General features: G+C 37.5%; 1 protein-coding gene across 4 annotated transcripts in view; it reads left to right on the top strand.

Moving 5' to 3' along the window:
- Positions 1 to 14,751, top strand: part of WDPCP (WD repeat containing planar cell polarity effector) — a 154,979-nt gene that overhangs the window by 39,233 nt on the left and 100,995 nt on the right. For all 4 annotated transcript variants that reach the window (XM_030489182.1, XM_030489184.1, XM_030489186.1 and 1 more), the window contains exons 3-6: positions 5,999 to 6,171; positions 11,130 to 11,214; positions 12,909 to 12,953; positions 13,954 to 14,004. In XM_030489182.1, coding sequence (XP_030345042.1) covers positions 11,154 to 11,214; positions 12,909 to 12,953; positions 13,954 to 14,004 — 157 coding nt within the window. In that variant the 5' untranslated portion in view covers positions 5,999 to 6,171; positions 11,130 to 11,153. The remainder of the gene's footprint in view (positions 1 to 5,998; positions 6,172 to 11,129; positions 11,215 to 12,908; positions 12,954 to 13,953; positions 14,005 to 14,751) is intronic.

Here is a 14,751-nt window from a genome sequence, read left to right as displayed (position 1 = left end):
CGGAGGACCAATTCACCTTTCTCTCCATAATTCAGCTACATGTTGAGAAGAATCTGTAAGCTGGCTGGTCATTTCTAAAATATGAAGAGTTGACTAAATTTCCATTTGACATTTAAAGAAGATTATAAAACATAAAATGTACAAATTCCACCAGTGCATTATTTTCCTGCTGGGATTAAGAAGGACTACTAGCCTATGCTGACCAGAAATTAGAGCAGTCGCGTATATTCTTTCAAGACATGAAACTGGACTTGGTGAATAAAATTACCTCTACATCAGAGTCAATATCTAGGATGTCCTGGGGTAATGGTTGGACTTGATGATCTTAAAGGTCTTTTTCAACCTGGTTGATTCTGTGATTCTATATCAAACAAAGATACTGTATTATCTGCTTTTTGAGGCAGATGAGGAAGATAATCATGAAGAGACACTGAACAATCCAGTGGTTGTGGTATTATTAGCAAGAGGAAAGTTTTCTTTCAGAAGTGTTTGATGATACCCATTATCTATGTGATCTCTTGCAGATTCTGAAACTCAATTTATCAAAGTATGGATACTCAGATTTATAGGGATGGTGCTGGCAGTTACTAAATCTGTTGTCTTTCTGTTGTAGGACAGGTTTGAGACCAAAACTGTTTAAAACACTGGTAAAAAGCAATTGCAGGTGTCTTAATGACAGCTTGTCTTACTCTGCTCACGTAAAAGGTAGAATGAAGCTGGACTGAGCTTTCAGCCTGTGGAATGCTTGTATTAGTACTGTAGTCAGTTTGGGTCCACTACACAGTCAATGGAAACAGATTCAGCCCATCAAATTTTTCGTTAATGCATACGTTCTTAGACAGCACTTAACCACTGTGGCAGGAGAACACTGTCACGTGGCCATCAATCTTACAGGCAGCAGTCTGGCAACCTGGACAAAAGGCAGGATTACCTTGGATTCTTCAGCAGCAGATTCAGAAAGACTGCATCCCATTTGGCCACATTCAGATCAACATCACTGATACTAAGACATGAATGCTTAAAAACTCGTGTAGTGAGTAAACCAGTGAATTAACCAAGCATCTCAAGTTAATTCTGTTTGGCAGGAAAATTTTCTTTAAGTTTCGGTAACTGGGTTGCTTATATTGTCTTTTTTTTTTTTTTTGTAAAAAATACGCAGTTTTGGCTTGATCCTTCTCCTCTCTTTGTATCTCCCCACCTCCCCCTGCCACAACTTGCTGTTTGTCTCATACTGTGGACTGGACCTATTTTGTTTGCACTTTTTAATACAGGAGATTTCTGAAACTAGCTGTTCTTACAGACCAAATATTTTACTCCCATGACTCTCCTAAGAGTAGTAGTTTGTACTTAAAAATAGAAATCTGTGTACATTTTGTTTTATAAATGATCCCACTGCTCAACAGTTTCAAATATGATTATGAAAATGTTTAAACAAATGCATTTTTTTCTTCAAAGTTATTTTCCCTAATGCATATCTGCATAATTAGAACAGAACATAAACTATACTGTAGCATTACAATCAGGAATTAATTATTGTAACATGAAATTCTCATTTTTGTCTTTCCTAACTGCAAAGGTGAGTATGGCTTAAAATTGAAAAAATATTAGTCCTTTTCATAGAAACCTGTTTGAAGATCATAAAGGAGTACAAAAGAAGAAAAGCTTTTTGTTTGTGTTTGCAATCAAATCTTTCTTAAAAGGAAGTCTGACACACACAGGCATTGTAAGGTTTTTTTAATATTACATTGAAGAAAGCAAGAAACAAGTCTCACTGGATTAACTGGAATTCAAGTATAGCAGAAAAAAACCCCATATTAAAAAACAAATGCTTGTAACAAGAAGCTCAATGAGCCTTGCAAATGGCTATTCAAAGGTGATTTTCAAATATTAGTGAAGCTTAATTTATTGCTTGCCTATTTTATTGCCTGCATCAAAACAATATAGGTCAATGGAAAGAAGCTGTTGGAAGTTATTTAAATGGCAAAACATTCTGAAAAAGAATGCAAAAAATATGTTTAAAGATGTTGTAGATCTAAAATAATCAATCTGTTCTAGTAAATTTATTCAGCTCATACATTGTACTCAGATATATACCTCTGTTTTTAAAGACAGCTTGCATATATATGAGATTTGTAAATCAAATCAAGGTGTTTGCCAATGTGCTTTTAAAAATTCTTTAAACAAGTTCTCAGTTAACGTGCATAGGATAAAATGTTAAAGGCAAGAGCTGTACAGTTCAGTAAGAACTTTGTTGGTACAGCACAAAACCAAAAGGAAAACTAAATAAATGTTCATGCCATATTTTCAGTACTGCACTTAAAAAAATTAACTGGCATCCTTGATTAGTAGGATCTGATTAGTAGTTTGACAGCTAAATCTGAAATAGTGCATAAAAATATAGTAGAATCTAATTTGTTTAGATGCAAGTATAGTTAAAATTCGGATTGCACTATAGTTAACTCGTTGCTTTGGACTTAACTGGTGTTCTGATCACTGTTTATTTAATAGTAGCAGCCCATGCTGCAAGGCCCATTGAAGAACTAGAACGCTTATGCATTGAAGTCTAGTGGAAAGAAACAATTCAGATCTGTTGCTGTCAGTAGTACTGCTGTAAACCCATATATTTACATAATTAATTTCCAATGTGAACTGGTGTTCTCGGTGTAAAGACCTGCTGATGTAAACCTTCTTCCTTGCAAAAAGGAGTTGCAACAATAGTAGGGCAGCAGAGCAAGAACTTTTCCTGTGCTTGAACAATTTGCTGGTCCTTTCACCTCATTTTTGCTTAGCTTAAAAAAAAGAGAGATTTTGTTATCTTCTCTTTTGGCTGACAGTAAGAAATCACTGTTATGAAATTTTATGACCTACTGACCTTTAGTATTGAAAAATTGCTTTATTTACAACAGCAATCACTATCCAAAAGAATAGAGTAAAACAGTTTGACATTTAGTACTTCTGTAATTACCTTATGTCATGTGTCAGCACTGGATATCTGTAGTTTGGATCACTTATCTACTATCTGGTTTATATAAAGGCCTTCAGGGTCTTTATCAAAATGTGTATATGAACTTTTCACTCTGTGAAGTGAAAACCCAGGTCAATTATATCTATTTTCTGTGACCTTCTTAACTTTTCACATCCGCTCTGCCAGAGAGTTGTTATGGATTGTAATACTTGCCTGCAGTATCAATTGGAGAATGATTCCTACCTTCATTAGTGTTGTCAGAGGTGTGGCTGATACATAAACTAGGTATCTTCTTGACAAACAACATTACCACCCTCAAATTCATTTTGCTTCACTGCTGTTAATCTTATTATCTGTTCAGTTAATGAATAGCTGTATTTCAAAAGCATGTACCAATAATATATATTGGAAGTGCATTCCTGAAGGTAGGAGAGACAGTATGGTTTGGGAAGTAGGCAAGATCCTGTCATCATCTACTTGGGTGACAACTCAGCAAAAATTGTGCCTTGGTTTTGACATGTGAACAAGCAATTAGGTGGCAACAAGTTACCCCATATAAATTTCCTGTAGCATTTCTGCATGTGTCCTTGGACTTAGCACCCCTCTATCTGGTAGAGTTTTAGTTCAGAGCTCAGAGGATGAACTAGACTGGAGCTGTCTCTCAGCCAACAATTCACATCTTGAACAATGGCCTTCATGGCCTTTGCCCACATACAACTAATCTAATTTAAAATAATAATATCTCAAACGCTGGTACTTAATATTAATATAAATTAAATCTGGCAGCAGTTTTTTACTGTTACTGTTTAATGACATGATCCTACTGTGAGCTTTGCCATGGTGGAAAAAGAGAGCATCACTGCAGAACTAGTTGCAAGATCAGGGCCTCAACATTATGAATGCAGTTAAAATAGTTGTGTGTAAATGTATTAAGCCCGAGATAATTGCACAAGAAGTAATCCTAACTGCTATCAACTGGAGATAAAATGTTTGTTCTGTTTTACAGCATTTACAGAATTTCAGTGTTCTTAATATGTGTCAAATAGTCTTAATGTTCTTAAGGAGCTATATATGTGTTTTGCAGTTAAATATGTAAATACCCTAAAATACGAAAACTCTGTAAATATAACAGTCATTGCAAAAAAAAAAAAAGGATGACTTTCAGACTCATGAAACACTAAAACAAACCTCACAAAAATTAGTTCAGTGGAGCATGATACAACTTCACAGCATATGGGAATAAATCTACAATGTGTAATTTTCGTGCCAGAATTCTCGAGTTCTCAGATAACATATTTCCTTTCAATGATTATTCTGCAAGCCATATTTAGGCATTTGTTACAATAGAAACCTCACTGTGTATTTCAATACAGAGTGCTCTTGTGTGTTTTCACCCATCTACAGAATAGTTTTCCTCTTTAGATTGGGGAAGTTAGAATAAGGAAAAGAATTTGCTTCATTCATGTCTTAGGCAAAAATATTCTGAGTCATCGAAGTCTGAAGAGACAGAAAGTAACACTGAAGAGAAAGTAAGTTGCAACAGTAAATATTAGCCCAGAATAAATATAGCAACAGTAAATACTTTCCTAGATTTTTAGATTTATGATAATTTAACAACTTGTTAGCTGAAAATATTCTTAAACCAATATTACAATATGAATTATTATGCACCGAGTGGATTTATAAGAGCATGCCTGTATTTCTGCTTCTTAAAATCAGAAGTTGGTCTTACGGACATAGGAACTGATTTTCATTTATACTGCAAAATCTGAACTTCTTTTCTCAGTGGAGAAGGGATTGAAAGAAGTAAATAAGTATAAGAATACGCAAACTGTGCTAAGGATAGCAAAGATCTCAGGTGAGGAGTTTCAGTCCCAGGAGTAATAGTTGTGAGGAGAAGCTCCGAAAAAGTAGCCGCAGGTGAGGAGGCATCTGATTTCAACAAGCATCTAAGAAAAAGGGAAGAAAAAGAAGGTGAGCCCAAGCCTGCTTATGAAGGGGAAGGTGACATACTGCAGTGATGATCTGGAAGCAGAGGTATCGGGGAGCAGAGGGGGGGTGGTGAGATGCCAGTAGGCCAGCAGCAAGAGGTTTTGTCATGGGTGCCAAGAGAGCAGAAGGAATGGGGGCTGCCAAAGTCATCTTGCAGTTACCATTACAAAAGAATTGATAACCCGTTTGATCCAAATTTTATCAGGTCAGTCTTTTGCTTTACATAGCCACAGCATTTTTTATCTAATCTTGAATGATAGAATGGCATTCAATGTTGTGGTTAACCACAGCCTTACTGTAAATGGGACTCTGACCCTGACTGCTGTTTATTATGCACTGCAGAGCTACTATTTACAATACACATATCTCAGATTTTGCCAGTGCAAAGTGAAAGATGAAGACTAGAACGTCTACTTATCAGAAAATTAAGTTAAATTTTCACAATTAAGAGAATGAAATGTTTAAGAATGAAGTGCAAATAGCTTATTTTCTTCATAGGTAATAGAATTGCCAACCTGTGCAATCCAAAGAAAGGATTGCACAATGGGAGGGTAGATCAGAATTCTGTCTCTGCATCCATTTAACTTCTAACCAAATTAAAACTAGGCCCTTCTGTGCTATTTCTACCATGTCTTAAGTCCAAACATTTGTGAAATGTAAGTGTTGTGGCTAAAAATTCAGAGCTGATCTTTACCAATGGACCTCTTGAGCCAAGGCCTTGAAACCTGACCAGACTTCTATAGTCACTAGGTTTCTACACAGGAGCAAGAAACTGTTCACACATACATTTGGGCCAATGCCACAGATGAGAAGTAGCCTGGTTACTCTCTTGTATCCATTATTGAGACACAAGTACTTTTGGCAACTAGTTCACCAAGCAACAGAACTAAAGAATTCCCAATGATCTCCACCTGCCCAGCTGACACGAGCTTTGTGCTTTTGTGCAGTAGTGGTATAGCCAATAGATATAACATGTGTTCTTCACAATCCCTGTGCTTTTCCCTACAACCTGCCACCCTTTTTTTCCTCTCTCCTCTCTAGTTCCTCCCCATGTTTGCAGCACTTACGGTGACCATGCCACCACTGTCTTCCACAGGCTTCGTTGGATCTTCCAGCTTGGCAAGAAACAATGAGCTCTGACTGGAGTAGATCTACAGATTTCACCAGGAAAAGTGATTGGGGCCTGAGCTATCCCTACGTGTCCCTCAGTTTTGGTACTAAGACAATCTTTCCTTGTACTCAACTGCAGATTTGCACAGCATTTGCAGGAGTTACCTGGTTTTGATAATTTCTTTTCTGAGAAAACAAACCAGAAGATTAGATTTAGCTTTATCAAGGGATTAAAAATTTTAAAAAAAGTTAGACTGACACACAGACATAAGCATAGTTTTCTTAAGAAACCAAATTGAAACTATTAATATACATGTATAAATTTAGCAGTTTAGTTGCTGTGCTGGTGACTTTTGGTAGAATAAACCGTCAATGTGAAGGAAGAATCTGGTTTGTTTCTGCTTAATGCCAGAATACAAAATGAGATTTTACAAATTCTCATTTTTTTACTGACTTTATTTCTGTTTGTGTTTATAATATATCAAACAGGGTATGGCTTCATAGAAGTGTATAAAGTGGAAGCCTATCTTGTAAGATTGGGGGAATATTTTGCAATCGTTATCTATGGGAACATGACTGAGAAAAAAACATTACCAGTCTGTTTTTAAATGAATAATTACATTTTAAGTTGATGTAGCTAAAAATTTAAAAATAGTATGTTTAAAATTTTATTTTACGTGCTTTACACAAAGAAATTGTTGGATCAACTTAAAGCATACAGCAAGTAGCTACTGATCTAATGCACATAGTTCGATCTAAACTTTATCTTACAGAGTCAAATACTATGTTTGTGAATCATATCTGTGCTGCAGGGAGTTTCTCTCCTTGGTGAAGGAGAAATTGGTCATGAGGAGGAGGAAAAAAACAGACAGTGATTTCTGCTCCAAATATTATATCATGGAAACATAGAAGCAAAGATGTAGGATGAATTGATGGCTTACGTTGTTTGTTGAACGTTTGGTGTCTGAGTTAGAAATCAGACACTGGGAATGAGCAGTAGCGATGCCAGAGATAGGACGTTAACATTGGAGGGGTGGAGGAAGGGAGGCAGAACTAAGATTGTGGCTAATCTGTTCTGGAACCTATAGCTAGTAGAGCTATTGTGTGATTAATCCAAAGTCAAGTGAAAAAATATGTATTTTTCTGAATTAGAGTCCATTGTGTCTGTTACATTTTGCATTTCTCCAAAACAAACAAACAAACAAAAAGCTGTAGAACATGAAAGCAGTGTGGAATAGGAGAAAACAAAAGGGTGGCCTGTGCTGATTTTTATAAAATAATTCCTGGTATAGTATTTTTTGCCAAGAAAGTCTGACACCGTGAGTGAGTAGTGAAATTGGATTCTGCAGCATTTTCTTTTATTTAGGCATTTAGTCCTATAGCATCTGCCCAAACCCATGTCTGAAGCACCTCAGCTAGCACGTGTACACATGTAATTGCAGTAGCTTTCTAACTTTGCTGTGGCATAGAGATACCTGCTTTCTGAGTGGCTTTGTATTTTACCTTGTTTCTACTCCTGGGAGTGTCCCCCAAACTACAGCGATATTTTGAAGGAGATCCCACTTGTTTATTGCTCTTTTGCTAGGAATGCTGGATTTCTGGGAGCACATTGGCCCACCTTCAGTGATATGGGTAGATGGTCATCAAATGCAGTCCTGTACGCCTGGCACTTACAGGATTTGCTCTTGGAGGGGTGCTTGGGATATTGTTGCGACACCAAGCCATGCCTCTGGCACGTAAACTACAAAGCTCAGATTGTCTGTTGTAGTCCGCATTTCAGGTTCCATAGCTCTGATTCACTCCTAACATGTTTGCAGAGGTCCATGTTCTTGGGATGCGCTTGCCTTGGGAACTGGGCGCTGCCTTTCACAAGCACCCCACCCTCTCAGGTACTGTATGGAAACAGGTGAAATAAACACAGTATCAGCGAACCACTCATGCAGTGCATATTTCCTAATTATTTGGCACAACAGCAGCTATATTAAAGGTGTCGGAGTGGGCCCTAGATATCAGTTTCAACATTTGTTGATGTTGTGAATTGGCCAGACAGTTATTTTCTGTATCAGTGGCTAAACAAAGATTTATTGAATTGGGGATATTTTTAAACAAAGCACTCCTAACATGGGTACTGGAGCACACTAACCAGTGCAGAACATCTCCATTTGTCAGAAAGCTTTTACAACCACCAAAATATCTCTGCCTATTGTTTGTGGAGACATTGTGAAAGCAGACAGTCAGTGTTGCATGAGCTAGAAAAAGAACCAGCTATTAAATTGAATTCCAGTTTTAACTTAACAATAGAGTTATTTTATCCCATTTTCCCCAAATTCTAATCAATTTTAAAAAGGGAAGGATGGAGTCCTTAAAGCTCAATGGAAGGAATTTTTATATTTATTCATAACTACCTCTTTGCAATAGCAGGGCCTAGCTCATGTAGTTAAAGGAATATTGTAAATCCTGAGAGGTGCTTTTTAGATCATAGAATCATAGAACGGTGAGGGTTGGAAAGGATCTTAAGATCGTCTAGTTCCAACAGAGAAAGATCCCTTTGTTGTGGTCATCCTCATCATCCTCATCCCCATTGTGCTGGAATATGACGATGTGATAAATGGTGAGATGTAGTTGCCTAACTTGAAAGTTGGTGTGTATTCCTTCAAAAGGAAAAAGAAAGAATTCCTCTGGACAAAATACTCAGACTACCATATTTTGTTACAGAAGCATATTATCTTTTTTTTTTTTTAAATTTTCCTTTACTTCCTGTAGACTGTAACTAATCAGAATGTATTTCAGATTAGAGTGTTGTTAGAATGGACCATGTTTTGGTTCATGGAGGACTGTCTCCCATGGGAGAGACCCCACAGTGGAGCGGGGGAAGAGTGAGGAGTCCTCCCCCTGAGGAGGAAGGAGCTGCAGAAACAATGTGTGATGAACTTACCACAACTCCCATTCCCTGTCCCTTTGTGCCATTGAGGGCAGAGGAGGTAGAGAAATTAGGAGCGAAGTTAAGCCCAGGAAGAAGGGAGGAGTGGGGGGAAAGTGTTATCAAGATTTGGCTTTATTTCTCATTATCCTACTGTGATTTGATTGGTAATAAATTATGCTGATTTCCCCAAGGTGAGTCTGTTTTGCCTGTGATGATAATTTGTGAATGATCTCTCCCTGTCATTACCTCAACCCATGAGCCTTTCATTGTATTTTCTCTCCCTTGTCCTGCTGAGGATGGGAATGATAGAGCAGCTTTGGTGGGCACCTGGCATCCAGCCAGAGTTAACCCACCACACCTTGTCTTCTGGGCAGACATGCCTTCCCTCCAGCTGAACTATCATCTGCCAATCAAGCATTTGAGGGGTTTTTTTCAGTCAAACCATGATAAGATTTTGAGACGTTCACTCAATTTGTTGACTTTGCATTAGTGAGAGATTCTTATCTAGGATCTATGGGCACTGGGGAATGCAAGTTTTGTTTCACTTGATAAAGTAAGAAAGTAAAAAGAGACAAAACAAGAAAATTATAATGTACAATCTCCTGTTACTGTAGTACAAATGGAAAATGAGGGGCTGCCCTCATCCATATTTACACCAGAAATGGTTCCCATGTTCAACAGACCACCATGCTACAAATGTCTTTGCATTTTTTTCCCAAACCTCATTCTTGCCCAAGATGAAAGTATATTCCATTTACTACACTGTGTCGTGAGCTTTTATTTTTTCCTCTTTTTTGATAAAACTATAGGATTTAGACTTTTTGTACATTTGGGGATCAGTGTAAAGAAAATGCTATTTCCACTTGGTGCTATTTCAGTGGATTAGGCACTGCATCAAAACATGCATATTAGCTTGAGTGATAATACCTCAAGGTCCCATAGCTCTGCTGGGACTATGATCACTTCCTTGATGCTACCTGAGATTCCTGCACATACATTTCATCAAAGCCCTGTTGGCGTAAACGCCTGATACTCGATGTGATAGGATTTCTGCAGTCAGCTTGTAATAGATTCATTATCTAGATAGCACTAATGGAAAGGAAATGAAGAGTCCACTTCAAAAAAGAAAAAACCTGCAAGTACAGTTCTGTACCAGAAGTGGTTCTTGAGTGTGCTGTATCTGTGTAAACTCCCCTTCGAGTCCAGCTTTCAGTGGATTCTTGGAAGAAGTGAAAGTAGTTCGTCTGATGGCCCACTTACAACTACAGCACTGCAGGACATTACTCAGGGAAGTCTGTTGGTTACTGTGTCACAGAAGATTCCCAATGCTCCTCTAAAGCACACCGCATCCTCTATTGGGAATATTCAAGTGGATTATTGAAAAAATCTCGGCAAACAGTTTATAACTGTGGTCAATGTACATAATATTAAAATTTGTATGTGCGTATGTATTTTATATGTGTTTCACAGCCGTTGTTTTGTCAGTTTTAATTGATTTAATGTAAGTGCTCTTTTTTATTTAGGAAGACATCATTTTTTGTATTTAGCACTATAACTAATGTCTGCAAATATAGGATCATAGAATCATCGAATCAGCTAGGTTGGAAAAGGCCTTAAGATTGTCAAGTCCAGCTGTTACCCCAACACTGACAAGTCCGCCACTAAACCCTGTCACTAAGGATGAATATCATATGTTCAAAACTGTTTCTTCACTATATTGGCACTTCCCAATGTACAGTATTTAAAAAATTTGGCCTGAAAGTCAAATTTTCCTATCTAAGCCAGATCTTTAAGTAGTGGCTTTACTTTTGCATGTGTCAAGGTAATAACCATACAGTAAAATGAGATAATGTGTGTATGAGAAGCATCAAGCACAAAGTTATTTAGTCTAGTGAGAGCAGCTGTAAATTTAAACTGATGTTGACTTGTCTCTGTGTATATGTAGACATATCTACATTTTATACCCTATTCTTTTCTATGCATTATTTATTTTATTGCAGTCAAAAACTGCAACTTACATATAACAAAATATCATCAGTGCTAGGTTCTTCTAGTAGGTAGTTTCCAAAGTACTTGCAGTTTCATTGGTGATAAAGGGTAATTAATTTGCTCTTGCAATTTCTTTCCTTCTTTTGATAGTGGTAAGGCTCCATCTGCCACCAGATGTCTTTCTGCCTGACTGAGATGTTTCTGTGGTCTTTGAAGACTAACTTACATATTAGAGGTGAGCTGTTACCTGTTACTAAAACAAAACAGCAAAGCTTGTTGATGAATATTAAATTGATATAAAATTCTGAATGCCCAAATCAAGTGCTTTTTCTACTTAGGAGAAAGAAAGAAAATTAGACAGCAGCATGATGTTTGAACTTGGTCAGCTTCTTTGCTTATCTTATCATAGAACTGGAGGATCCTTTGAAGTGAAAAATGTAAAGATTATATTTAATTGGATGCATTTTCCTTTTTAGGAGGCTCTGCCCTACTTGACTGTAAGCTTCAGTTTAATGGCTGGTTTGGGCGAATGAACATCTATAGTTAAGTGATTTGCAGAGGCATTGCGATTTATACTTAGCGTGAACATAAAAAATTACTGTGTGTTCTGGGTATTTTGTATGATTACTTGAAATTTTATACTTACAAGGATATATTTATCATATTAATTGATTGTTCCAGGAGACATATGACTAATTACTAGTCATGTAGAAATTACTTTCATTCATCTTGTCTTCCTATTGCTAAAATACAATACTAAAAAAAAACCCCACTGGTTTATAAGTGGACCATATCAAACTAATATTTATGGCACTTCATGCCGATTAAAGAGTATAATATTTTTGTTGAAATATTATTTTTATTATTATTGACAATCGAATATGAATGAATGTTCAGTTGAATGTTATTATTCAAATATTAACTCACTAAGTCTTGGCATCCCATCTTTGTGTGAAAACTGTTCTGTAACAATATAAAAAAGTCAAAAACTACTTCATAGAAAAGTTTGATGGCTTAAATAAATACATAGTTGTCGTAATTAAAGGTGTACTGTGACCTACTGTGTCTGTTTTCCACCTGTGACCTTCTTGCTTCCTCTCTGTACATTTTATTCAGTGCCTATAACCTCATTCTAAACTTCTGAGGCAGAAGGCAGGACTGCTGTCTGCCATTGCAATGCGTTCCTACCTACCTCCATGTAAGGAATGTCTCATGGTGTATCACCGTCTGAGTTTAGAAGAAGACAGACACAGTACCCAGCTAATTATTTTAAAACAATGCAACTTAAAGCCGTACTTAGATGTACTTGGAGAAGCTTGCCGTGGCACACCTAAGTATTTACCAGTCAGCCCCATCAGGAGCTGGCTGGTGTGGCTTGCACCAAGGTAGCTGAAACTTCCAAATTTCTTTGCCATGGGAACCAGGTAGAGAATAATACCTATAGATTAAGAATATTGGATCCTTTCAAAGGGCAGCTTTATGAGTTTATGAATCTTAAGAAAATCCTATTGTCTTTAGCTCAGCTGTGTCAGTCATCAGAAAACGTTTTAAGTTATTCTAAGGTATACTTTTCACCATGATCCTTACCTTTCTTTGTGAACAATCACAAAAGATGCTTATTAGGAAGGTGGTAAAAATACTTTTGCATGTTGGCAGCTGGAAGAAAATCAAAGTGTATGTGGAGGAAATGACAGCTCCAAACAAGTGTAAGGACCTGTCACATTCTGCTTTAGCCCTTGCTTGCTGGTTCTTGAAAGTCCTCCTCGTATTGAGACTACATGCTGTAGTTTTTACACTGTTGCTTGTATGGTAACACCTAACGCTCTGCTCTAGCTGGCAGAAATTGCGATGCTGAACTTTGCTTGTTAAGTTGTGTTTTGTTTGTAGTGTCACATCCGTAATTAAATATATTTACATTCAATTCTATAGATGAAGATATTGGAATCCACCAGTACTATGACAAGAAAGAACCAGGTAAAATATAAATAACCGTAACTAAAACTAAACAAAACTTCCAAAAGTTCAACCTTTGTCACCGACTGCTTACTCTGAAAAATGCAACTTCGAACTTCTTGTTAATATATTTATATATCTTTATATATATACATAAAAATATATATAACTATGTATACATATATAGGTACTTTGATATATATTGATGTATTTTGAGATATATAGATGTATTTTGATATATTTTGATATATATCTCGATAAATCTCGATATATTTAGGTATATATCTCTGTATTTTGGTAGTGTAAGGAAGCACAGAGATTCTCCTAAGTTATATTGGAGCATTTAGAAACTTTTTATTCCTCAGGAGGAAAAAAAAAAAAAGCGAAAATATTTACATAAAAACAACCTTTCTGTCATTAGAAACCTCAGTGGGATTCTAAACTCTAGATTCGTGTACTGTATATCCTACTTTATAGCCGATCCAGCCCGCCGAACCGCTATGCTGGCACCACGGTGAGGGGCGGTGCGGGCCGGGGCCGCCGCGGCGCTGCTGGACCGCCGGCAGGGGGCGCCGCGAGCGCGCTGGGCTGAGGGCCGCCACCCGCGTCCCATCCCGGCGAGCGCAGCGGCCGCGCAGGGCGAGCGATCGCTTTCCTTCATCTGGTTAATCCCGTTAATCCTGGACGTTTGCCGATGGGCCACAAGGCCTGTTCGGCTCCAGCTCCAGGTCCCTCCTGGCGGCCGGGCCTTTGGGCCGAGTTCCGCAGTGAGGACGCGGTGCCGCCGGGGCTCGGGGGCTGCAGGCTCGGTGCCGCCGGCACACCCGCTGTGCTGCACAAGCCTTTCTTTCACTGCAAGTTTAAGATATCTGCCTCGCGAGGTGAAAATAGCGCGGCTGTCTTAATGTTTGGTAAATTTCTGCGTTTTATCAAACTCTGTGAATCTTCTCCCTAATATTAATATTTGCTGACAGCAGTTGTAAGGATTATCGTTCATCTTTTCATCCCTTCCTTCCCTCAGCATCACAGATGAAGCATGGTTACTTAGAAGAGAAGCAAAAGCTAGCAGAATGTAAGGAGATTTTCTGAGTTTCTTGTTACAGCAAAATCAAATCATTAATTTAGATTGGTGATGCCCCTGGAAAAGCATTAAAATAACCTCAGACTGCTTCCAGTGTAACTTTCTACACATGCCATCTAAGGCAGACAGTCACAGAACTATGTGTCACAAAACAGTTGAAAAGTTGTAATTCTTTCCTAGTGTATTTGCAATCTGGTCTTTTTCTATGTCACTAAGCATGGTCGTGTATGTTGCTTTTCAAATCCATTGTCAAGAGGAATGATAAAAATAATCCAGATTTTTCCTTGTGAAATTTACTCAGCAGATGAGCAATAAACATTTCCCAATCGGCTCTTTAGTTGAAGTACCAACTGCTTCAAACCTGAAAATTATAACTAAAATCCTTTCAGCCAAAATCAAATTCTAGGTTAATAATCAGCTGCCTTTATAGAATGCTTCCAGCTTTGAAACATTTACACTGTTCCTGCATTACCTGTTTAAAAGCAATTTCAGTTTATGCTCTCACACAGCAATACTGTGACAGTTAAAGATTTTTATACTAGTATAACTTTTCTTTAGCTCATGTTTTGCAACTCCTGCATGGTTATTATTGCTCAGAGCATTCATTAAGGTTTAAACATTATTAGATGACAACTCCAAAAAATCTAATTGATTTTTAGATGACTTCACAAAGTAGTATGTATGCTGGAAGTATTGCCTTAACATTTTATCTTATCATACATAATGAAAATTCACGTG

Source organism: Strigops habroptila, chromosome 6, assembly GCF_004027225.2.
Source record: "Strigops habroptila isolate Jane chromosome 6, bStrHab1.2.pri, whole genome shotgun sequence".
In the NCBI taxonomy this organism is placed as follows: domain Eukaryota; kingdom Metazoa; phylum Chordata; class Aves; order Psittaciformes; family Psittacidae; genus Strigops; species Strigops habroptila.
Note: the sequence above shows the minus strand (reverse complement) of the source record. Positions and strands in the feature narration are given on the sequence as shown.